We start from the raw sequence: 26366 nt of genomic DNA, 5'->3' as shown, positions 1-26366 counted from the left end.
AATCACTATAAATAAATTAATAAAATACTTGCCGCCGCCTAATGTGGCTACGCCACATCGCTTTCCGTCCGTGCTGTCCGACTTCGCTGCCACTCAGTCGGACTTAAACTAGCTATAGCCCCTATGTTTGAGTAATCCGGGCAAACGAATGGATTACAGGTTTGCTTGCAAAGTTCTTGCGCTTCCGACACTATAAATAAATTAAAAAAAGACTTGCCGCCGCCTAATGTGGCTACGCCACTTCGCTTTCTACCCGTGTTCATGCCAAATCACCCTTATGCCAAATGACTATTATGCCAAACGCAGGTTATGCCAAATGACCATTATGCCAAATGGCCATTATGCCAGTTGACTTTATGCCAAATGACTTTTATGCCAAACGGGCTTATGCCAAATGGCTTTATGCCAAATGGCCTGACACCGAGTTGGAAGTTGCTAAGCTGTATTAGGAAAATTTCGTGAAACACGGTCTTTTGCACCTTTCTTCATATAGTCCTAGGTCCTTCCTTAAAAAAATGTTCTTTGTTCATGATTAACCCGAATTTAGCGACCTCTTTCAGATTCTCTGCTGAGCATAACTTTAGATAGACTCTCTCTCCCAACATTCGCGCCACATATTCAGCCCACTTTAGTCTGCGTATTTGATCAGACATCCGATGTCAGCCTGTTTGTATATTTGGTACCACAGGTCGTGGTTCGTGCGTCTGCATCGTTCTCTCATTTTCATTGGGTCACCGAGTACTACACGCAGAGTTCTTCTCTCAAACACAGAGCACTTGATCGTCGGCTACCTTCAATTCCATTCCTGATGACCGAAAGAGCAGCCGGGAGTATCAGCAATTTCTATATAAAAAATGTGTACGTCTGCAGGTTACTGAAATTTAGTTGAATATGTAAACCATAGAAAGTTTGCAATCGCAACACGCAGTTATATCTCGCGACTAACATTATCATGTCATTAGTGTTCCAAGATATATGAACCTCGTACCCCATCGATTTCCTTCTCGGCACCAACACCGTTCGGATTGCCTCTCCCACAACCAGTTGCATATGTACACTAAGAAAAATTTTATGGTAACATCAACCATATGAGGAGGTAAATTCGACTTTTCAAGTCTAGTGCTTTTCAACCAACTATAGCATTAAGTGAAATTAACTATACGCATGTTCAAATTCACTATACATTAGCTTTGTCTATATTTACAATTCTATTCCTAGCATGACCATTGTAAGTGGATACCTCAGAGTGACAATATACTTAGTTATCTTTACCTGAATCTTCTTGTTATAACTAACCCAAGAGAGAAGAATGTTTTACCAAAATAGTAAAATTGAACACTGTTGTATCACTGTTGGCCATTGTAAGTGGGATGCTTGACATAGCCATGAACATAGTTACCCCAACCTGGATCTGTTTGTAATAACTAATATATTGGGATGTTGACATTTGTTACATTCTTATTTTGAAAAGAAATATGATTGTTGATTTGAAGATGACGCCGGCCAATATAACAAGACGAATCAAACCTAGTTTTGGCCTATTTAAAATTTTCTCTGTAGTTTGAAAATTTCTTATGCATGTATTATCTTCCACCTAAAGCAATAGTATGAAGCTAAGCAAAACCTTCGTACTATGTTCCGTTCTGTTTTACCATACTCTGCAGAAATTTCTTAGTGTACACACCATTTGTAGAGCTAGTGCTACGATCTTATTTGGTCAGTAAGAATCGCTCCTGTCTGGTCATCCAACAGCGGTTTACTTAATATTATTGCAATTGTAAAAAATTGAAGCATCTTCGAAGGATGTCCGAATACAATTGTTCACTGTAATGGCGGAATCTTGCAGGAATACCAAACGGGAACGCAAAAATTGACAAGTTTTACAGTCAGTAGTAATACAAATCATAGTCAGTTTAAAATAACTATACGCAAAAGATGTTTTGGAGAAGGATCACGTTCACATGAACAGTGTATTTAGTTAATTTAACCTTTACGTTCTTATAACAATGATATTCTTAGTCTTCGCCACTGATCATTATATTGTGCGAAGAACAATCAAATGAATTGTACTTATAGCAATGACATTGGTTCTATTCAAGATGTATACCATTGTTGCATTTTCATTTTTCTTGTTTTTATAGTGATACAGACTATTTCATTGGCAGTTTTAAGATTATAGATATGTGGGGGGGGGGGGGGGGGGGGGGCTTGGGTTTCTTATCTATCCTTCCGGCCATCATATCGTATTGTAGATACACCTAATATGTATATCTACGAATGCGATATGATACCTGGCAATTTTCTTTCATTTGATTGTCTGCTCAGGAAATCATTTTTCGTACCCAAATATCACATGTGACGCCAGTGATAAATGGAGAAAACTACGAGGATGGTGGAAGAGCAGTGGGTACAAGGCCAAGTGCTTCCCGGTTGGTACCAAAATGATAAGCAAAGGAAAAGTAAGGATTCTGGAAGGAGAGCATTTCGCATTTATTTTCATTTTTTGTCTTTTCATTTGTTTCTCTTGCTACGATTGTATAACATTCCCCCGAAAACTATTTCCCAGAAGAAAAGCCGAAGCTTTTTCCCCAGAAACACATATTCCAGAAAGCACTAATTCTCAGAAAACTGATTCCCCGAAAGTACGAAAGCCCAGAAAACGTTCACCCAGAAAGAACCAGAACACAGAAAACTGTTCCGCAGAAAGTACCAAAACCCAGAAAAATATTTCGCCGAAGAATTTTTTTCTTCTATTGTCTCAATAAACAAATCGTTACATTTAGATTATGTGTACTTAAATACTTATTATAAGTTTGCTATTCACAGTATTTTTTAATATTTACGCATTGTGCTTAAATTTAAACGCATTGATAAAAGATGGAAAGATCTACGGGTGATGATTACATGTTAAATGAAAGCTTTCAATTCCTATTGTTATTGTTATTTATCAGTGTGCAATCGGGCTGTCTCAACAACCTATTTCTGCAACCTATGTGCATTAACTGTACACCTACCGTCTATCCGTTGCACTTGACAGTGTGTGCAGTGCTTTATGGTCACACCTACGACCGCGCACCCGGCTTCCCATGAGCGTTTTGGCGGCTCAGAGGTGTCCTTCCATGTTGCTCAGGGATACATTGGTCCTATACACATCCATGCATACAGGCATACATACGGGCTTACATTCATACATACATACACTACACAACTATTTGGCGCAAGTTTAGAGCGTGTAACGTCGTGTCATCTAGTCTGTCATCCTATGGAAAATCATCCTACCATCGCCTTGAGGTCAACGTCATATTGGCAAATTTCGCATTGAATCCGCTTCTGTCTCTTCCTAATCTCCTTTTTGTCTCCTAGGTCCGAAGCGGATCAATCGACTATTAATTGAAACGGTAAACATACTAAACATTCTAGTCAATATACATATTCATTACATTATGGACAAGGCAAACCCTTAATTTTTCTATTATTATTATCCTGAGTAGCTATACCAGTGAAGGTATTTTTGGATTTCGTTAAAAAAAATCTCTGCCAATAAAGGCGTAAGCAATATTTATCCACATAAAGTTTGCTCGAAACGACTGTCCGCCTGGTTCGACTCGAACGGACCACACCGACCCGAAAGGGTTGCTTATCATTTCTGAGAGCCGGTGTGCTTGATCGAGTTTAATAATCATAAGAACAAGTCCTGAATAATTAACTATCTCTTAGGTGCCAGTCCTGCACTCCTTTCCTGAACTAGCCTCATACTCACGATCAAAAGAGTCGACAACTAGTAGGATCCACATGTCCCCCACCAAAGCGAATTGATCAACTTGCAAGTAGGAGCACATATCTACCAAACAGCCACGAAGACTTCCGGATCAATGAGAATGGACCATGCCAGTCGAAGGCCACAGGCCCAGCGCCATCTCGTGCAGTGTCATTGTCATTTCGCAGCCCACCCCCTGGCAGACGTTCATCTGCCCATCTAGACTCTGTCAAGATGAGAACCTACAAAGCCTAACTGTTCGTATGTGCTAGTCCGTATAGATTTTGGTTTGCTGAAACGAAACAAGAAAAGCAAAATAATTGTGATTAGTATCGTAGTTATAATAAATAAGTGAAAGATTTCTCCTCTGTTGTCCGTTCCCTTGTTCGTAGTATTCCCTCCTGTTCCTGATCTGTTTGGGCCACTGGCTTTCTGTTTCCTTGGCCGTCACGCTCGATCCGCACACATCATAGCAGGAGAAACAAATGAAAAGACAAAACAAAACAAAATGAAAATAAATGGACGTGTGCTATCTCTGTCTAAATTGATGTTTTGCACGACCCAGGGGGGACTTGGCCTTGATCCCAATGCTCTGCACCGATGTTACGTGATATTCGTTATGGAATATTCTTTGTTTGGGGGCCATTCATAAACAATGTTGTACGTTTTTACATTTCTTATTTTTTATCCCTGATCCGCTGATACGTCTAAAATTCATTTTTAGTTTTTATCTCGTTACGTGACGCTCTTCCCCTATTGTCAATATCCAACATCATTTATGAATGGTCCCCTGGTGATATATTTAGAGCAGACAATCCAATGAAAAATAGGATTGACAGGATTTTGGTGCGCTCTTGGCGCCTTGTGTCACATCTTCATGTTTGTTATACATACTAAGAATACCAAAGCAAGCGATGTGATGACCGGAAGATTAGAGAAGCAACTCCTCCCCTTCCCCCCTAAATGAAAGCTTTCAATTCCTATTTGATAAAAAATATTATAATTGGTTTTGAACAAATTTTTGTATTTAAAACCGCTTGCTCCGCATGTAGCAATAGTGGCGCAATTGCTAATTTCAGCTCCTATAGATGCAAACCCCATTGATTACTTTTGAAGCATGCAACTGTAGGAACATATGCCCCACTATAGCAGCAAAGGAGCTCAAAAATCAAGGAAAACTCACTATTTCAGTTGTTTTTTATAGCAAATTTCTGCACTGAAAATAATCGACACGATAAAACCATATGCAATTAAACATTACTTTCATGTGCGTTCTCATGTTAAACAGTAAAAGAAATGAATTTCACCTGAAACTCCATTAAAAACCATTTCATGTGGTCTTTCAAATTAAATTCAAACAAATTCCACGTGAATACGACATATTTATCCATTGAATGTTCATTGCCATGCTATTGAGTCGTATAGTATGAACATACGACATGACTTTCGCATGAAAACATGTAGTGCATTTCTACACGTAAAACAATTGATTTCACCGATTCTTCTGCCAATGAAATCTATGGGTAAAACAAAGTGATATTCACGTGTAATTCATTTGGAAAATTTAGTCAATGGTATTTCTTATGATGTTGATGTGCTTTTCACACCATGTTCGCATGAATTTCATTTGAAAACCATATTTCCCACACTCGAATGGATATTCAAGGGACATGCGGCATCGCGTGGCGGAAATATTCTAAAACTCTATAATACATTTGAGTTGCAAAGACATGTAATATTACCTGAAGATCTAGAAACATAAGAAGAGTACCATTAGATTAAATATCTAATAGAACATCTCAAACCTCTTTCGCATTGCGTGTTATTGACGGTTAATGATTGAGCACAAAGCGTTGGCTGCCAAGAGCTAAAAGCTAAAAAATTTCTTGGTACAATGGCAAGCGACGTAGGATTTTGCCTAATGGCGCACTTGTTAATTGAAAAGCGCTGTAGAATTCATTTAAATCGACGCAAATTAAAAAAAAACTATGCCAAGAAAATCCAAAATCCTAAGTACGTCGCTGCAGATAGGAATTCTGAATACACTGTGCAAATTTCAAAACGATCCAAAAAGAGTTGTTTGACTTACATTTCCGACCAGCCAAAAAGTTTTCAGTACGCTCGGGGTATACATAAGGGGCCGTACACAAATGACGTAGCTTTTTTCGGCGACTTTTGACCCCTCCCTCCCCCTCGTAGCATTTGGTCACACAATTCTAACCTCCCCCTCGTAAATAACGTAGCATTTACCTACCCCCTCCCCCTCGTACCATGCAAAGCGACCGGGCGATGAAAAAAAATACATATGTTTTTCAATTATTTTAAATACATGTCCTTTCGAAATGTTTGACGACTTTCATCAACATTTTCATTATAACAGAAAATTGCGTGCAAAATTTAATGACAAATATATTGTTGATAGTTTTGTTCTGAATTTTATATGTCAAGGGGAGCATGAAGAGAAGTTCTCTCAGTTCACAATCCTACAGCTGCCAATGATTCTAAGAAGCATACGTTCATCTAAATTACTAAATTTTGTTTTGGTTGAATACGAAGTGAAAATTCAATTCAGCTTCCAAACTAAGTCTACTAGTTAGCTACATTAGCTAACTTAGTGTTACCAACCGTCCTTATTTTAAAGGACATGTCCTTAATTTCGATGATTTGGGAAAGCGTCCTTAATTTTACTTCAAATGTCCTTAGTTTTAATCTCAATCCATGTTATTTTTGAAATCAATTAGATTAAATTCACTCAAGCGAATGAAACATTTTACTCGCCATTTTAGTTGTTCACTTCCTTAGAGTCTTTTGATTTGTTATGCGCATATTAATGATTCAAAAAGTTTAGTTCATCCAAAAATTTTATTGCCTGAAGAAAAGTTACAAACTAATACTTTTCATGTTTCTCATCTTGACAGAAAAAAAAACCCCAAAAGTCCCAAAAAGTTGATTTTTACAAAAAAAAAATTTTTCGAGATAACATAAAATCTCGACGTTTCATGCATTTTAAAGATGTTTGGCATCAAAAATACGAATTCGATTTCTGAAATTTCATGGGGTCCCCCCTTTGAAAAAAAAATTTGAGTTCTGGCTTATATGGGAATTTCATATGTGACCGGACGATTTAGTCTATATTTCCGGACCCATATAAGCGATCCGTACGAAATTTTATAGACATCTGTGGGGATATTATAGCTATCATTTGGGACTAAGTTTGTGAAAATCGGCCCAACCATTTCAGGGAAACTGATGTGAGTTCGTAAATTTTGAAAGATGGCCGCTTTTCCCGGGCACTTCCGGAACCGTCTATGGTGGTTAATGTAGTCAACGAAAGTTTGGTTGGCCGTCGGTGACCTAGAACAGCAAATTTAAGTTGTTTGAGAGACATTTTAGCGAAATTTTTACCTTTTTTGCTTTCATCGGAGTATCGGTTTGAATCACAATTTGCTATGTGATCGCACGCCACAACCTGTAACTCCGGAACCGGAAGTCGGATCGGGATGAAATTAAATAGCCATTTACGGGGACGCAATACCTTTCATTTGAGGCCAAGTTTAGTCGAATCGGTCTAGCCATCTCCGAGAAACCGATGTGACTGTTATTCTGAATTTAGATACTTCCGCCGGGGCTTCCGGAACCGAGGATGGTGGCCAATGTGGCCAAATAGACTTTGAATGGATGTTAGTGACCTAATACTACAAATCGAAGCAGTTGTGGTCATATTTTGGAAAATTTTTCACCTTTATGCATTCATTGCAGAATTTATTAAAATCGACATTTTCTGCGTGTTCGTACTTATCACCCTGTAATTCCGGAACCGGAAGTCGGATCCATTAGAAATTCAATAGCAGCCTATGGGAATGTTGAACCTTTCATTTGAGACTAAGTTTGTCAAAATCGGTTCAGCCATCTCTGAGAAAAATGAGTGACATTTTTGGTCACATACACACACACATACACACACACATACATACATACACACATACATACACACACACACAGACATTTGCCGAACTCGACGAACTGAATCGAATGGTATATGTCACTCGGCCCTCCGGGCCTCCGTTAAAAAGTCGGTTTTCAGAGCAATTGCAATACCTTTCTATTGAGAAAGGCAAAAAGGTGCGAAATCGGCAGTCCCAAAAAGTCGATTTTTATAAAAAAATTTTTTTCGAGATAACATAAAATCTCGACGTTTCATGCATTTTAAAGATGTTTGGCATCAAAAATACGAATTCGATTTCTGAAATTTCATGGGGTCCCCCCTTTGAAAAAAATTTTGAGTTCCGGCTTATATGGGAATTTCATGTGTGACCGGACCGTTCAGTCTATATTTCCGGAACCATACAAGCGGTCCGTGCGAAATGTTACAGACATCTGTGGGGATAATATAGCTATCATTTGGGACTAAGTTTGTGAAAATCGGCCCAACCATTTCCGAGAAACTGATATGAGTTTGCTAGTTATGAAAGATGGCCGCTTTTCCCGGGCACTTCCGGAACCGTCTATGGTGGTCAATGTAGTCAACGAAAGTTTGTTTGGCCGTCGGTGACCTAGAACTGCAAAGTTAAGTTATTTGAGAGACATTTTAGCGAAATTTTTACCTTTTTTGCTTCCATCGGGGTATCGGTTTGAATCACAATTTGCTATGTGATCGCACGCCACAACTCGTAACTCCGGAACCGGAAGTCGGTTGGGGATAAAATTTAATAGCCATTTACGGGGACGCAATACCTTTCATTTGAGGTCAAGTTTAGTCGAATCGGTCTAGCCATCTCCGAGAAACCGATGTGACTGTTACTCTGAATTTGGATACTTCCGCCGGGGCTTCCGGAACCGATGATGGTGGCCAATGTGACCAAAGAGACTTTGAATGACTGTTAATGACCTAGTACTACAAATCGAAGCAGTTGTGGTCACATTTTGGAAAAATTTTCACCATTATACATTCATTGCAGAATTTCTTAAAATCGACGTTTTCTGCGTGATCGTACTCATCACCCTGTAATTCCGGAACCGGAAGTCGGATCCATTAGAAATTCAATAGCAGCCTATGGGAACGTTGCACCTTTCATTTGGGACTAAGTTTGTAAAAATCGGTTCATCCATCTCTGAGAAAAGTGAGTGAGATTGTGTTCGCGTACACACACACAGACGCACATACACACACACATACATACACACACATACATACACACACAGACATTTGCCGAACTCGACGAACTGAATCGAATGGTATATGTCACTCGGCCCTCCGGGCCTCCGTTAAAAAGTCGGTTTTCAGAGCAATTGCAATACCTTTCTATTGAGAAAGGCAAAAAGGTGCAAAATCGGCAAAGTCCCAAAAAGTCGATTTCCAAAAAAAAAAAAATTCGTGATAACATAAAATCTCGACGTTTCATGCATTTTAAAGATGTTTGGCATCAAAAATACGAATTCGATTTCTGAAATTTCATGGGGTCCCCCCTTTGAAAAAAATTTTGAGTTCCGGCTTATATGGGAATTTCATGTGTGACCGGACCGTTCAGTCTATATTTCCGGAACCATACAAGCGGTCCGTGCGAAATGTTACAGACATCTGTGGGGATAATATAGCTATCATTTGGGACTAAGTTTGTGAAAATCGGCCCAACCATTTCCGAGAAACTGATATGAGTTTGCTAGTTATGAAAGATGGCCGCTTTTCCCGGGCACTTCCGGAACCGTCTATGGTGGTCAATGTAGTCAACGAAAGTTTGTTTGGCCGTTGGTGACCTAGAACAGCAAATTTAAGTTGTTTGAGAGACATTTTAGCGAAATTTTTACCTTTTTTGCTTTCATCGGAGTATCGGTTTGAATCACAATTTGCTATGTGATCGCACGCCACAACCTGTAACTCCGGAACCGGAAGTCGTATCGGGATGAAATTAAATAGCCATTTACGGGGACGCAATACCTTTCATTTGAGGCCAAGTTTAGTCGAATCGGTCTAGCCATCTCCGAGAAACCGATGTGACTGTTATTCTGAATTTAGATACTTCCGCCGGGGCTTCCGGAACCGAGGATGGTGGCCAATGTGGCCAAATAGACTTTGAATGGATGTTAGTGACCTAATACTACAAATCGAAGCAGTTGTGGTCATATTTTGGAAAATTTTTCACCTTTATACATTCATTGCAGAATTTATTAAAATCGACATTTTCTGCGTGTTCGTACTTATCACCCTGTAATTCCGGAACCGGAAGTCGGATCCATTAGAAATTCAATAGCAGCCTATGGGAATGTTGCACCTTTCATTTGAGACTAAGTTTGTAAAAATCGGTTCAGCCATCTCTGAGAAAAATGAGTGACATTTTTGGTCACATACACACACACATACACACACACATACATACATACACACATACATACACACACAGACATTTGCCGAACTCGACGAACTGAATCGAATGGTATATGTCACTCGGCCCTCCGGGCCTCCGTTAAAAAGTCGGTTTTCAGAGCAATTGCAATACCTTTCTATTGAGAAAGGCAAAAAGGTGCGAAATCGACAAAGTCCCAAAAAGTCGATTTTTATAAAAAAAAAATTTTCGAGATAACATAAAATCTCGACGTTTCATGCATTTTAAAGATGTTTGGCATCAAAAATACGAATTCGATTTCTGAAATTTCATGGGGTCCCCCCTTTGAAAAAAATTTTGAGTTCCGGCTTATATGGGAATTTCATGTGTGACCGGACCGTTCAGTCTATATTTCCGGAACCATACAAGCGGTCCGTGCGAAATGTTACAGACATATATATGTCACTCGGCCCTCCGGGCCTCCGTTAAAAAGTCGGTTTTCAGAGCAATTGCAATACCTTTCTATTGAGAAAGGCAAAAAGGTGCGAAATCGACAAAGTCCCAAAAAGTCGATTTTTATAAAAAAAAAATTTTCGAGATAACATAAAATCTCGACGTTTCATGCATTTTAAAGATGTTTGGCATCAAAAATACGAATTCGATTTCTGAAATTTCATGGGGTCCCCCCTTTGAAAAAAATTTTGAGTTCCGGCTTATATGGGAATTTCATGTGTGACCGGACCGTTCAGTCTATATTTCCGGAACCATACAAGCGGTCCGTGCGAAATGTTACAGACATCTGTGGGGATAATATAGCTATCATTTGGGACTAAGTTTGTGAAAATCGGCCCAACCATTTCCGAGAAACTGATATGAGTTTGCTAGTTATGAAAGATGGCCGCTTTTCCCGGGCACTTCCGGAACCGTCTATGGTGGTCAATGTAGTCAACGAAAGTTTGTTTGGCCGTCGGTGACCTAGAACTGCAAAGTTAAGTTATTTGAGAGACATTTTAGCGAAATTTTTACCTTTTTTGCTTCCATCGGGGTATCGGTTTGAATCACAATTTGCTATGTGATCGCACGCCACAACCCGTAACTCCGGAACCGGAAGTCGGTTGGGGATAAAATTTAATAGCCATTTACGGGGACGCAATACCTTTCATTTGAGGTCAAGTTTAGTCGAATCGGTCTAGCCATCTCCGAGAAACCGATGTGACTGTTACTCTGAATTTGGATACTTCCGCCGGGGCTTCCGGAACAGATGATGGTGGCCAATGTGACCAAAGAGACTTTGAATGGCTGTTAATGACCTAGTACTACAAATCGAAGCAGTTGTGGTCACATTTTGGAAAAATTTTCACCATTATACATTCATTGCAGAATTTCTTAAAATCGACGTTTTCTGCGTGATCGTACTCATCACCCTGTAATTCCGGAACCGGAAGTCGGATCCATTAGAAATTCAATAGCAGCCTATGGGAACGTTGCACCTTTCATTTGGGACTAAGTTTGTAAAAATCGGTTCATCCATCTCTGAGAAAAGTGAGTGAGATTGTGTTCGCGTACACACACACAGACGCACATACACACACATACATACACACACATACATACACACACACAGACATTTGCCGAACTCGACGAACTGAATCGAATGGTATATGTCACTCGGCCCTCCGGGCCTCCGTTAAAAAGTCGGTTTTCAGAGCAATTGCAATACCTTTCTATTGAGAAAGGCAAAAAGATTTGTCCTCTAATTCGAACCATCGAATTTTAAACAGCTATCTCTTTTTTAGCACAGTCGGCAAATTTCTTAGTAACTTCATGGACTTTAATCAATAAGTTCTCTTAAGGAAAAATTTTGATTTTTGGAAATGAAGATGAAAAATATAGGATTTCTCGCAATAATATCCATACAAATTTCAAATGTAACACGGTATGCCACGACCTAATATTCTGCATAGTTTCTTAGGATCCCAGAAGAACAAAAAAGCGCTGTTCTAAAAAAATATTGGAAATCTTTTCTTAACACCACTCAACCAAACACATTTAGTCAAAGATTAGTAAAATTTGTTAGTCTCGGTTAAAATTCAAAATGTCCTTATTTCGCTTTCAGCCCATTTGGTAACCCTAGCTAACTAATGTAGCAAGTTAAATCCGCATACAAAATCTTTTCGTATTTTTGCGATTTGCGTAATTCCGCGAATCGTAAAATTTACCTCATGAAAAACCGCATCAAAAGTAACTTGTTTGAATTTAAATTTATTTCTCTTGGGAATGGAGGATCATTAAATTGTTTTCTCTAAACAATGGGTTTTAAACTTAATGCTACGTCGCACAACTTCAGACCCTACCCTCCCCCTCGTCACACTTCGTCACAAATTTGGTATACCCTCCCTACCCCCCAAAATGCTACGTCATTTATGCACGGCCCCTAAGACGCGCTTCGGCGACATATCATTTTTAAAACTGTTTAAGCACATTTTCAGCCATTGATTTTTTTTCGATTTTTCGAAAATTAATAACTCGATACTTTCAACAACAGAGTACTTAGCATAGATCATTAACAACGTTTTCTAACTTAATAATACTTCATTGATTGCATAGTTTCAATTTAATAAAAACTGCTGCATACGGTCAGTTTTTAGAAGACATGAAACATTTTTTTTTGGGAATAAACTGTTAGGGAGTCTCCAAAATCGTTAACCTAATCCCGGTCCGGAGGGCCGAATGTCATATGCCATTCGATTCAGTTTGTCGAGATCGGAAAATGTCTGTGTGTGCATGTATGTGTATGTGGAAAAAAAATGTCACCTATGTTTCTCAGAGATAGCTGGACAATTTTGCACAAACATTTGTCTCTAATGAAAGGTACAACCTTCCCATCCGCTGCTATTGAATTTTCTGGTTCCGGAGTTACGGGTTGAAGAGTGCGACCACACAGCAAATTCCCATATAAACTGAAATGAAAAATTCTCAAAGGGGGGGAGTAAGGAAAAATTTCAAAATCGAATTTGTATTTTTGATGTAATCTCGAAAAAAATGTTTTTGACGAAAATTGACTTTTTTGACTTTGGCAAATTTTTTCCCTTCCTAAAATAGAAAGGTCATGCAATCGCTCTAAAAATCGTCAACCAAATCCAGGCCTGTATTTTTTGGCTTGTATAAGCTTAGGTAGGAGTATGCATTAAGGGGTTGCTACTTTAAATGTATAACTAGTTTGAAATTTCTTAACGGATCTTCCTCCTTGATTCGCCGCTGGTTTCAAGCGATGTTTCAGTGTCGACACGTAGTATCTCAAAATGTGCAAATTGTATTGAATATGTAATATACATTTCCACCATTGTATTGAACATAGTGAGCCATGGAATTGTAGTTTGGACAAATGAGAAAGGCACAATTGCACCACTAGGTGGATTAAAACAGGTTTTATTACAAAGATACGTATTTTGGCTTTCGAATTACACTTTTGAAGACGAAAAAAGCGCGTTTTCCCGAAAGTAGTGTTTTTTAGCTGTCGAGTCTCCTCATAGAGCGATTGGTCCAATTTCAATATTTTTTTAATTGTTCAGAAATCATACCGCTATGTTGGGCCGAATACGATTTTCAAAAATTTATTAAAAAAATGACGCAGTTGTTGGAATTTTTTTACAAATCGTTACATAACATAAAAAAAACAATTAAAGAAGCACGGGAAAATACAGCCCCGTAGCTATGATAATAGAGAATATCAAACTTTTGGTTACTGATTGATTACCCAATTAGCCGAAACTTTACTTAAGCGGGACCCATGTAATTTAAACATCAATGTCACCATTTCAAAGTCGCAAAGATTTTTGTTTTCGTCGTTTAAAATTAAATTGAAAAGCCGAAACATGTATCTTCAAAATAAAAAAAAACGCCTTTAATCCACCTAACAGTGTGATGAGACATTTCTTATAACTCTTATCACTCTCTTCGGATATTACATCGTTTAAGAACATTTAGAACTTGATGCTTCGCGATGTTTTTGATACTACATGGGATAGTGACAGGACTCAGAGAATCGCTCAAATCAGCATAGACAAAATCAGTGCTATAAATCTCAAACCAAATCAATGGGAAAGCGAAAAAATGGCCCATAAAATAGACATACAAACGAATTATTGCTAATGCTCTGTTAATAAAATATCTAAATTCCTCAATCAATGCATTGTGGTGGGAAAACTGAATTTTCTTAAAGTATGTTATGTATATTGTACTGAGCAAAAAAAATCGATCTTTTTTAATCGATTTGAAGTTTATACTTTACTCAAATTTTTAACGCGACTGAGAACTAAGAAATCAACGCTTTTTCTTGAAAAAAAGCGATACTAGCAGTGACACCATTCAAAGAAAATCAACAGTTAATATTTCCAGACTTGGTTTTATTTCCTATTTAAGAACTATTGTGTTTTTTACATCCTAGATTGCATGATTCGGTGATCGAAACCCAAAACTTCATGAAGTATTTGAAATTATTAAATTAAAATTTGTGTTTGCTATTGAAATTGAAAAAAATGATAGTATATATAGTATATAGTCCCTTTGGCGATTGCTTACTTTTTCGCACCCACCTATCAGCATTGAAGTATCGCCCTTACGTTTTTTTACAATACCAATTTTACAATTGGTGGGGGCTTGGTGAAAATCGCTCTTACTGTCCAAACGGCATAAATCCGAAACCGTAATTTTTGAAGTTTTAAAATTATGCAGAATTAATTTTTCAGAAAATAGTAACAGAGTTCATGTCTTTAGCGAATTTGTTGAGACTTTATTGGAGTCATGAATGTTAACCTGAGAAAATTCACCATAAATACTTCATGGACGATATACCGTCAAAATTATATTATCAAATGATGCGCTGTTTAACGTTTGTAAAACTCATCGAAAATACTAAACCTCCGAAATTGGCGGTTTCAAAATGATGTTATCTTGACCTTAAATTACTGTTTTTGAACATTTGACCTATACATATAATTGTTCATACAACAAAAATCAAATGCTCATCAAAATCGATCAGAACCTGCTAGAGTCGAATGGAGATCGTCATTTTTCACAAATTTCTCTCTACATTCGGAAAGTGTTATCCTCGTTATTAATAAAATTACGTTTTCATCTCAACTCGACACATTCCCAAAGTAAAAACCTGTTTTAATCCACCTAGTGGTGCAATTGTGCTTTTCTCATTTGTCCAGACTACGATTCCATGGCTGGTTATGTTCAATACAATGGTGGAAATGAATATTACATGTTCAGTACGATTTGCACATACGTACAATGGATCGACAGCCATGATCTTGAGATACTATGTGATACTGAAAAATCGCTTGACCGCCGCTGGTTTCAAGCGATGTTTCAGTATCACATAGTAAGATCCGGGAGGTCCGGGTCCTGCCGAAAATTTTCAACTTGTTAAGAAATTTTAAACTAGTTTTAATTTTAAAGTAGCAACCCCTCACTGCATACTCCCTCCGGGCCGGTATGATTGACGATTTTAGAGTGATTGCATAACCTTTCTATATGAGAAAGACAAAAATGTAACAAAGTCCAAAAAAACAAACATTATCGAGTTTACATCAAATCTCAATGTTTCATGCATTATAAAGTCATTCGGCATCAAAAATACAAATCTGATTTTGAAAAATTTTCATTTCAGTTTATATGGCAATTTTCTGTGTGATTGCACTCTTCAACTCGTAACTCCGGAACCGGAAGTCCAATCAATAAAAAATTCAATAACAGCCGATGGGAAGGTTGTACCTTTCATTTGAGACTAACTTTGTGCAAATCGATCCAGCCATCTCTGATTAACAGAGGTCACAATTTTTTCCACATATACACACACATACACACACAGATATTTTCCGATCTCGACAAACTGAGTCGATTGGCATATGACACTCGGCCCTCCCGGTCGGCATTAGATTGACGAATTTTAGAGTGAATGAGAAAGGCAAAAGCATTTTTAGCAAATGTTGAAATTTATGCATTTTTTTGGTTAGCAGTTCTATGTTTCATAGACATTAAATCAATTTTAACTTCGCTTTCTATTAAATAAAGACCCTTATTACAGTACATCTCTACAAAAGCGAGCTCAATTTGAAAAGAAATTTGAGGATTATGATTGATTACAGAACTCTGGAATTTTCTATTGGAATGTTTTCAGGCAGGAATTTGATATTGATGCTATTAGACAACTGTGAAATCAAGACCAATAGATCAGTTACATATCAGCACCCCATTTCGACAATTTATCAAAAGTCCTCATGATGTTTACAACAACAGGTTATCAATGTACGGATCAGATAATTGTTATTGTAATATTGAATTAAATCAGTCAGCATCAATAAATTTTCTACTTCAATCCATTTTTTGTGTGGTGGGGGGGAGTTGTATGGTGTTAAACCCCAAAACCTTCTCTTGGCTACGCTGTTGCTTGGAGTTATTTACTTCGCTTTCATTTTCCGATATGTTTCAGATCGATCCGATGGTTATAAGTTAGAAAAATTGCAGTCAGAAGGTTCGTACAAATGAACATTTTTGCACTGATAAGTTATCAAGTTCCTTCCAGACAACTTGGAAGTGTTGGGTGTAGACCTGTGCGCCGCCGCGCCACGCCGCCGCCGCCGGTAGTTTTTAACGTACGCCGACGCCGAACGGTAGACCGGCGGCGCGCCGCCGATGCATTTTTCCCACGCCGATAATTCAATTGTTGACTCATAATTTTATCCACAAATCTAGTAACATTATCTATGTACGGAATATACGACGTTAACTGATTCATGTTTTATCACATCTTGATCATTATTCATTATTATTCATTAGTGGTTTTCATTTGGAATACAAAATTAAAATAGCCTTGATATTTTCTCGATAACCATTACACGACACTCGGAATATTATTCATGGATCCATTCTTGCTTCGTGAACTGGATATGATTCCGAGCACATAAGTTTAAATTCAAATTCAAAAAACACTTCGGCTTTCAAGCTATAGTTAATAAAATTTGCGGTTTTGTGCTTGATTCCTAGCAAACAGGTCATGGTATAGTTCACGAAGTAATTAATTTTCTGCATGATCTTAATATATTTACGTAAACAATTTCAAGTAACTCAGACTATTCATGGATTCGAGAACTGTTTCTTGTGCGCTTCCGAATGCCACCCTGCTTTCTGGTCTTGAAATTTCTACGTGATCTGTTGTGTACAACTGCTAGCGATCAGTCTAATAGGCGCGAGCATTAGATACAATGATTGTTATTTTCTTGTTAAGATTCAGTGTAATGTTCGTAACAAAATGAAACTGTACTGAGCACCAAAAATACATTACATAGCCAAAATGTCCGTGAAATATTAAGAAAACTCTTAGACACGTAACTCTGTGTAAAAAATCAGCACTAAAATATCACGATACCACGAAGAGAATTTGTGGTCTATTTTAGTTGATAAAGTTAATACAAATCTGTGTATCCTCAAATTATGAATTAGAATCATAAAAATAGTAAACTTATTCAGACACAACCACAGTAACTTTACATTAGAGTATAACGCTATTTTTGTTTCTTTTTTTGTGTGCACTAGTTTTGTGAAAACACAAAAATTGTTTTCAATACGAAGTTCATTGATTAAATCGTGACCTCAATGTTTTTCTCAAAAAATTGTTGGGCAGAATGATCTTAACTTTTCGCGATGCTGGTGCACTGAAGTGGCTATGCAGAGGGTAAGACTTCTGGTCTCATAAATTAACCGTCGTGTGGTTGAGCCTAACTTCGGAAAGATTTTCAGTGTCAGTTGCACCAGCCCGGTATCACAGACAAATAGACGCAATACGATATGAATTTTCATCATAATTTTGAACACTTCGCTAGTCTGTGTATAAAGTGTCTGTAATTTTGACACAGAGCTAAATGCGTTACTAATAGCGTTTTTGCTTGACCCCGGAATTGAGTCAGGTTCTAACCCCAAGTGCTGTCAGCTTATACATTTTGACACCAGTTGGGGTTAAAGCTGACTCAGTTTCGCTTCAAACAAAAGCGACATTAGTTTCCGTACCAACCCGAAAATGTTACCGCCTTTTTAATCTCATGCAAACCAAAACAAACAAAATGGGCCGGAAATGCGAAATGCATTCTTGTCGAAGTGCCCAAGGCAGAGTTGTTCAAAATCATTTCATAGGTTACTACAGGATGCCGATCGGTGAGTAAGAACATAATAAGATGTTACTAATTTAATTGATTCGGTGTATCGAATCTAATCGGAACTGATAGAGAAATTGGCGGGGGGAGGAGCTGCGAAAACTAAAGATACGCTCAGACAATTGTTAATCAGACATGTTTAGAAACAAATCTTCCGTTGAAAGGAAATAAGGTGCCACGGAATTGTATGCCTTATCATCGGGGCGATTTTATACTTACAAGAAGTAAAAGTAAACGCCAGCCTGAAAAATGAAGTAGTGTAATAAGTGTCCTTACACGATCATTAAAAGTGACATTTCTGCGCAGTAATGCCATTATTAACGCCTCGTGTTATGGTACCTGATGTCTGCAGGATTCTAAAGAGCGATGGCACAGAATACTAAATAGAAACAAAAAACAATGAAACGTTAACAGGAATTGATTTCCTCAAACAAAACAAAAACTATTTTACCATTGCTCAATTTCCTAAATATAGAACAATAAATGATTATGATGGGACGTAGATTTGCAGTCGTTACTCTGCATTCTTTAAATTTGCCCATTGCAACCATTATTCCATGGGAAGTCGTAGTATGCGACATCGACGATTTTTCTATTTAGCTCTTTAAATTTGACAACTGTAAAAATAATCCCGCCTTCCATTTATGATTTGGCTAGCAGGGTGGGTACTGTTAGAGCTGCGGTTGAAAAAGAATCATTAGACATGGTTGCAAGAATCACCTTTTGTGCAATGTATTCAACAGATGTCGCCAGTATACCGTGGGCGATGACTTTTTTCAGAATTCTCTTCAATCTGTCAGGTCAGTTTGTATGTGGCTGTATGCTGCGAAGTCCCTTACAAAAGAAACCGAAAATTTGGGAAAGGAATTGTACTGCCAAGAATTTTTTTAATTACATAGGCATCAATATTCACACGCCGACATACGCCGGCGCGCCGCCGCCGGTTAGGTCCAACGGCGTGACGCCGCCAACGCCGCCGCCGCCGGTCAAAAATGTCGCTTACGCCGCCGCCGATCAAAAATACATCGGCGCACATGTCTAGTTGGGTGATTATTTCAGGCGGTTGTAGATAGAAAAATGAAATACAAAATTCGTTTTATCGTAATAATGTTTGGCTTATTTCAATGGATTATTACTGTATTGAACAATAAATAGGTGTCAAAAGGTAATCCACAAACAACAAGCCATAACTTTTAAAGTATTCAAAATAGATATCTGAAGTCTTCAGTAAAGTTAATCGCAAAAGTAAGAGCTACAAATTTGCTGAAGGCATTATTTCGATATAATCACTTCCAAGAAAATTTGTGAAAATATCTCACTCATAGAGAGATTAATCAGTAAAAGCACAATACCAAAACAAAGGGCGTATTGCCTCCATTATATTCTCCGAAGATACTATTGACCTAAAATAAGCCGTTTGGCGTTAATAATAGATTACATGTTTTGGTCATATTTCTGGCAATGGGAAATGATAAAAATCTTTCGTCCGCATTTAATGTTAAATATCTCTTTTGATAATAGTTCGATTAGCTTGTTCGAAAGGTATTTGTTAAAGCTGTCTAAAAACATATAAAGTGTTAATATATGTTATCAATTTCGGCAGATAATTTAAAAAGACTGCAAAAAACGCCATTTTTACACATTCAAGCATTCATATCTTGGAAACTAAACATTAGAATCAAAAAACAAATTAATAGCGTTCTTGCTGTTTTTTAGTTCTTTCATTTAAAATGGATAAGTTGGATAAGATCGGTTCAGCCATTGCTGAGAAACACGAATGAGAATTTGTCCGTTACATACACACACACAGACATTGTCTCAAATCGTCGAACTGAGTCGATTGGTATATAAGACTCGGCCCTCCGGGCCTCGGAAAAAATCTTGAAAGTTTGAGCGAATTCTATACATTTCTTTTATAAGAAATGTAAAAATCAAGGTCCATTCAGTAGATCTTTCGCAATTTATTCCCAACAAACATCTCAATTTTATGCCTCGAGAGTAGAGGACCCCCTTGAAATTTCAATGGTACATGATGCAACAAACATCGAAGAATGTTATAAAAAATCTTTAATATGTTAGTTCGAATATGTTTTTCCTATTTTAGCCAATTTTTTGTTCCAGCTATTCCATAGTGTGCTGGAAATAATAAATCAACCCCTAGGTTTGAGAAAACCGGTCAGACGGGTGGATAACAAGTTTCATTCCAAGGGCTATTTGGCATACATATTCAAAGAGCTGCTCATGTTTTAAAGAAGGAGTCCTATATCCGAATAAACCGGGCATACGAGTTGATCGCAGGTCAATCGGAACATTGAGCATTGAACGAACGTTCTTGCCCTTAGTACACATGCTCCTTCCAGATAAATCAAAATCCAACTACAAAAAAGCATTACCACATCGTGGATAAGGTATCAAGACAGTTTAGGTTCATCTTCCGATTTGCGATAAACTTTAGGGACGTTTTCTGTTTAAAATCACTATTGCGCGCTGGTTTGCTTTACACTAGAATCTTGTTCTGCTGTTTGGAATCCGTACTACCAGAACGGCGTTGACAGAATCGAGGCCGTCCAACGTCGGTTCATACTCCTTGCACTCTGCCATCTTCCGTGACAAAACAGATTTCAGCTGTCGAGCTACGAAAACCGTTGTCAGTTAAAACAGCTCGACACTACGCATCCAGAGGGACCGCTCTCGAGCCATGTTCGTCTCGGACTTACTGTCTGCCAGGGTGGATTGTCCTACAATCTTCGGACGCCTGGATCTTCAGGCCCACGTTTGAGCTCTACAAAATAATACTCTGTTCTGTGAGTTCTGTTCAGGAGAATCAACTATGGTCACCAGAGCGCTGTTACCGGCCTTCAGCTTATTTTTAACAGAGTAGCGACGGCTTTTGACTTCAACATGACGAGGAATTCGATAAAAGCAAAAATATTGTCAATTCTGAAATGTAACTAGTTTAAGCAACCACTATTGATGCCAAGGGGTCTGTTGGTGAAGGTCCACCAAATAGACAAATAAACAAAAGAATTAAACAAGTTTTTAAAACTACATTGCAAACATGAAAAATGAAATTGGTTAATTGAATAAAAATTTAATTGAATAAAGGTATGTTCTCAAGTCGTTTTTCCAATATCTAGTTGGATATTTTGATCGATCGACCATCGATGAACTTTGACGACGTAGTCAAATATTCCCATAAGTTTTGCAAGCACCACACCTGAGTCCAGATCCTCTTATAAGAACTCCTCCACCTCCAAAGTTTCCTATTCATTTCGAGGAGGTCGAGGGAAGTTATTTAGTTATTATTTCATTCATAGTAGTTGGAATAAGAACTTCAACCCTTATTATTCTTTCTGCCGTATTGACGCCTATTTTGTTTCTTTTGCAGGTCCGTCAATTTTGCTCGGACATCAACTGGAAGAAGATCATTTTCCGTTCGCTATACAGCAACAACGGTGATCAAACATCCAAAATATCATTGTCATACTTCATGCAGAGCACGTCCGTCGGAGAACCAGAGTACACACTTCCGAAACGTGAGCACCTGCAGATGTATTTGGAGATTGCTCAGTATCTGTTTCCTTCGTCGTTACCGTACCAGGTCTACTTAGGGCTAGGGTTAGACGATTTGTCAGAGTTGAAATGCAAATCTTTCAGTGGGTTGACACTGTCTACCAACAATTTAGACAATTGTAACGTCGAAACGTTGAATCAGCTAGATGTGGACTCGTTCCTGTATTGTTCGATTTTGGTAGCCAAAAGTTGTTTAGATGGAGAACGAAAGTATCAGGATAAGGTAAACACTGGCAGACCTCTCATTTTGCCCGGGCCGAACATGATTCCGGGATTGTGCGAGGAAGACAAGGTGGATTGGTGGAATGCGGCTTGTTCAGTGTTCAGAAATACCAATATGGAGGGATTACCTTTGAACAAACAACTGTTGCAGCATGGTTTACAAGCTGTACGTGGCACAGGAACTCCAATCACCGATGTAATTGTGCTGCTGAAATTGGGTAAAATTCTAGCCAAAAGAGGTAGTGCAACGGTTCTGCCCGAAGAACGACGGCAATTAGAACTGAGAGCGGAAAGTGTTTATAAGTCGGGCGTTTTGCTGTGGAAAATTCGAAATGAGGCGTCGTTCAGCAATACGAATATTTTCTTCAAGCATGGCATTGATTCATATGAGTGTAATCAGGAAGCGGTAAAACTAGCTGAGAACGCTCTGACTTACTTGGCTGGAGTGTACTTCAAACATGGGCGCTATGAGGAATTCACACACGATTTTGGAGGCATCCCACTTCCTTTTGCTGCCTATTATCGAGCCGAGGCATTCAAAAAGTTAGATGAGTCAAATAAAACTCCACTTAAGACAAAGAAATTCTACACTGAAAGAGCACGAGATTGCATTAAACAAACTCAGAAATACTTGGAACTTCCGTACATAGAGAAGAGTCATCCTTTGCACTATGTGGTCAACAGCGAGATGAAACGTTTGCAGTTGAACGAATCGTTAGACGGGAGCTTCAATAGTTCCATTAATGGCTTTGGAGCGGCTGGTGCTGACGATAGCGACCATTTTCAGTCGTTCAGTTCATCGGCCAATACTGGCCTAAACAGGTCGGAACGAGAAGTAGTCGCGAAGACAAATGAACTAGAAAGTTTAATCAGAAAAATGATGGAAACACTGAATTTTGTTAAAGAGGATGTTCTAAACATTAGAAATGACGTTGGAGATATCCAAGAAAGATTGGTCAAAATTGAGGATAATATTTACAAAAAACCAACTGATGATGACGCGACTACTGCTGCTTCCGTCTTCAATGATTTGTACATGCTGGATGAGCTGCAAAACCCTTCCTATGTAAACCAATCGGCTTACAACCCGACTCTTCAACAGCAATTAACACCAAACCTGCCACCAGGTCACTCTCGAATGTCTAATCATCAAGCCGCAGCCGCTGCAGCTGCGGCAGTAGCTATGCAGCAACAAAATTCCTACCAGCAGTTTTACAATACATCATATCCAATGTACATGCAACAATATGCTCAACAACAAGGACGCGCACAACAAATCGGTGCAGTTGCTTCACCTATGCACACTTATCAGGATAACAACCTACTAGCACCCGCCACTCCGGCTGCCTATTATCAGCAACAAACTCCAACCCAGCCGTCGCTCCCGCCAGTCCCTATCCCACATCATCAACAAGTGACAGTACCCGCTCCGAAAGGATCTGCACTTATTGAACAAGCGCTTCAAACACCTACTTTGTTGAACACGTGGAACTCGACTTACAATTCCAACCTTCCATCCACATCCACTCCGCACATACCAACCCCTCTAGATAAAGCTCCACCGGTCAATGTAGTAATCACCAGCTCAGATCCTCTTCCAACAAACATATCGATTGGAACAACTCAACCAACGTACAGTGTAACGATTCCCCCACAACACATAAAACACAGCGTTGTGAGTAACACATCCACTGCGGTCACATCTGTAATTTCATCGGTGGGTGCGGGCATTGAAAATATATCTCCCGTTGGCCAACAAACGATAAATACTAAATATCCAATGCCAGCTCCAAAAGCTACAGTTCCAGCAATCAACCCTGGCATGTTCAGCCAGAGTATTAACAATTCGGTAATAAATGAGATGGTCGAGGATGATGAGGACGAAAATGTTGGCAACATTTCCGGAGAGTATGATCCTCGTCCGGATTTCAAGCCGATCATTGCTCTACCGGATGAAGTCGAAGTTAAAACTGGAGAAGAAAATGAAGAAACGATATTCTGTGGACGCTCCAAGCTACTTCGTATGGTGAATAAAGAGTGGAAGGAGCGAGGCCTCGGAGATTTGAAGATTTTGAAGAGCAAAACCGATCCAACCAAATATCGAATCGTCATGCGTCGGGATCAGGTTCATAAGATTGCCGCAAATCACTCGATTAGTCCAGAACTGATAATCAAACCTATGGAAAAGAACAATAAGTGTTACATGTGGGCGGCAATGGACTTTGCCGATGAGGAACCAAAAAAGGAAACTTTCTGTGCACGTTTTGCATCGGTCGAATCGGCCAAAGAATTTCACGACAAATTCAATAAGGCGAAAGAGGAGATTATTCGACTGAAGAAACAAAAAGAAACACAAAACGCCAAGGTTAATACGGCTCCGGTTTTAACCTTCGGTAATATAGCAGCTACAACTACAACCAGTAAACCTTTGTTTGGTTCCTCGTTAAGTAGTTCGACGAGTGTTACCACATCAACAACATCAGCTACAACCAGCGTGACAAGTTCATTCCAGGGATTCACATTTACCAACAACTTTGCCCCCAAGCTTCAAACACCGGCAGCTCACCCAGAGGCGTCAGAGAAGGAACCCAGTAAGCCAAGCCCGTTTGCTTCGTTTACGTTCGGGGGTGGTAAATCTGTTACAAATGTTACGACTAACAACGACTCCGGTAATAACAAATCATTAAGTGACATCTTCAGCAGTTTAAACAAACTTTCTTCGCCAGCGACTGGGACCTGCCCTCCTACCGTATTGAAAACACCGGAAAAAGATTCAAACACGACTGCAGATGAGGTGGTCGAAGATTTCGTTCCAACAGCGGATTTCAAGCCTGTGATCCCACTTCCGGATTTGATAGAAGTGAAGACCGGCGAAGAAGATTTCGATTGTGTGTACGAACATCGTGCGAAAATATACAGACTGGACAAGGAAACAAAAGAGTGGAAGGAACGTGGTGTCGGCAACATACGAGTACTAGTGAAGAAGGATGACAGCAACACAGTGCGGTTGCTGATGAGACGCGAGCAGGTACTGAAGTTGTGCTGCAATCAGTTAATTACCAAGGACATAAAGTTTTCACTAAACGAAATTAACAAATCATTGACCTGGGTGGGACATGATTACTCAGAGAATGAGCTGACTCTGGAATGCTTTGCCATTCGCTTCAAGACCAAGGATATTCTAGATGATTTCCATAACATAATCAAAAAAGTTCAGCTGGCTATGAGCTCTAAATCAGAAACTGGGGTACACAAAGAAGAGGTGAAACCGACGGAACAAAAAGGCTTTGGAGACATGTTTAAACCGAAGGCTGGTATGTGGACCTGTGAAGCTTGTTACGTGTCCAACAAAGCTGACGATCTACATTGCATTTCTTGTGCCAGTCCTAAAGATTCTACAGTACCGCCTAAAAAAGAAACCAATCTTTTGGATTTATCGAAATCGACAAGTACGTTTAAATTTGGAGTGCAACCAGCCACTGAGTCAGCCAAGTTTAGTTTTGGTGTTCCTACAATTACTACAAAACCAGCTGAATCTGCGAAAAAAGAAGAACCCAAAGGATTCGGCGATCAGTTTAAACCGAAAGTAGGCTCTTGGTCATGCAGCAGCTGCTATCTTAGTAACAAGGGGGATGATTTACATTGTGTGGCGTGCGATACGCCCAAAGATCCAACAGTACCAAAGAAGGACGGTAAAGCTGACGGCGACACACCAAAGTTTAACTTTGTACCGGGTGGAGGCTTCACCTTCAGCACATCAGCTCCAACAGTTGCATCTGATGCTATCAGCAACAAATCTGCACCCACTACTATAAGCAATATATCTGCACCAAGTGTTATTACGAGTACCCCTTCAAAAGGAGGTTTCAGTTTTGGATCTACTGGTGGATCGGGATTTTCTTTTGGTACTGCATCGGTAGCTCCAGCTGTGTCAAATGCGTCTGTTACAACAAGCTCCCCATCAAGTTTCCGATTTGAATTGCCCAAACCTACCTTGTCGTTTGGTTCTACTTTAAACGAGGCTACAGCCGCAGAAGAGAAACCTATCAATAGTTCCATGCTACCTGCTCCGGAAAAACAGACCTTTGAGTTTGTCTTTAAACCAAAATCTCCTGGAAAGCCAAAAAGTCCCGGCCGAACGATCAGTGTCGGATCTGAAAATGCAGAAGGAGAAGCAGAGGAAGGCGATGGGTGTGCAGAGGAAGAGAATAACACTTACTTCACTCCAGTGATTGCACTACCGGAGAAAGTGAGTTATTTTTGAAGTTTTTAATCGAG

The 26366-nt window shown here is 39.0% G+C and overlaps 1 protein-coding gene across 2 annotated transcripts in view; it reads left to right on the top strand.

Moving 5' to 3' along the window:
- Window positions 1-26366, top strand: part of LOC131684355 (E3 SUMO-protein ligase RanBP2-like) — a 40815-nt gene that overhangs the window by 2559 nt on the left and 11890 nt on the right. Inside the window, exons 3-4 of one of the 2 annotated variants that reach the window (XM_058967163.1) lie at window positions 21682-24757; window positions 24815-26337. In XM_058967163.1, coding sequence (XP_058823146.1) covers window positions 21682-24757; window positions 24815-26337 — 4599 coding nt within the window. Of the gene's footprint in view, window positions 1-21681; window positions 26338-26366 lie in introns of both variants that reach the window. The other variant, XM_058967162.1, reaches the window with a different exon arrangement.

Source organism: Topomyia yanbarensis, chromosome 2, assembly GCF_030247195.1.
Source record: "Topomyia yanbarensis strain Yona2022 chromosome 2, ASM3024719v1, whole genome shotgun sequence".
In the NCBI taxonomy this organism is placed as follows: Eukaryota; Metazoa; Arthropoda; class Insecta; order Diptera; family Culicidae; genus Topomyia; species Topomyia yanbarensis.
This window is presented reverse-complemented; position numbering and strand designations above follow the sequence as displayed.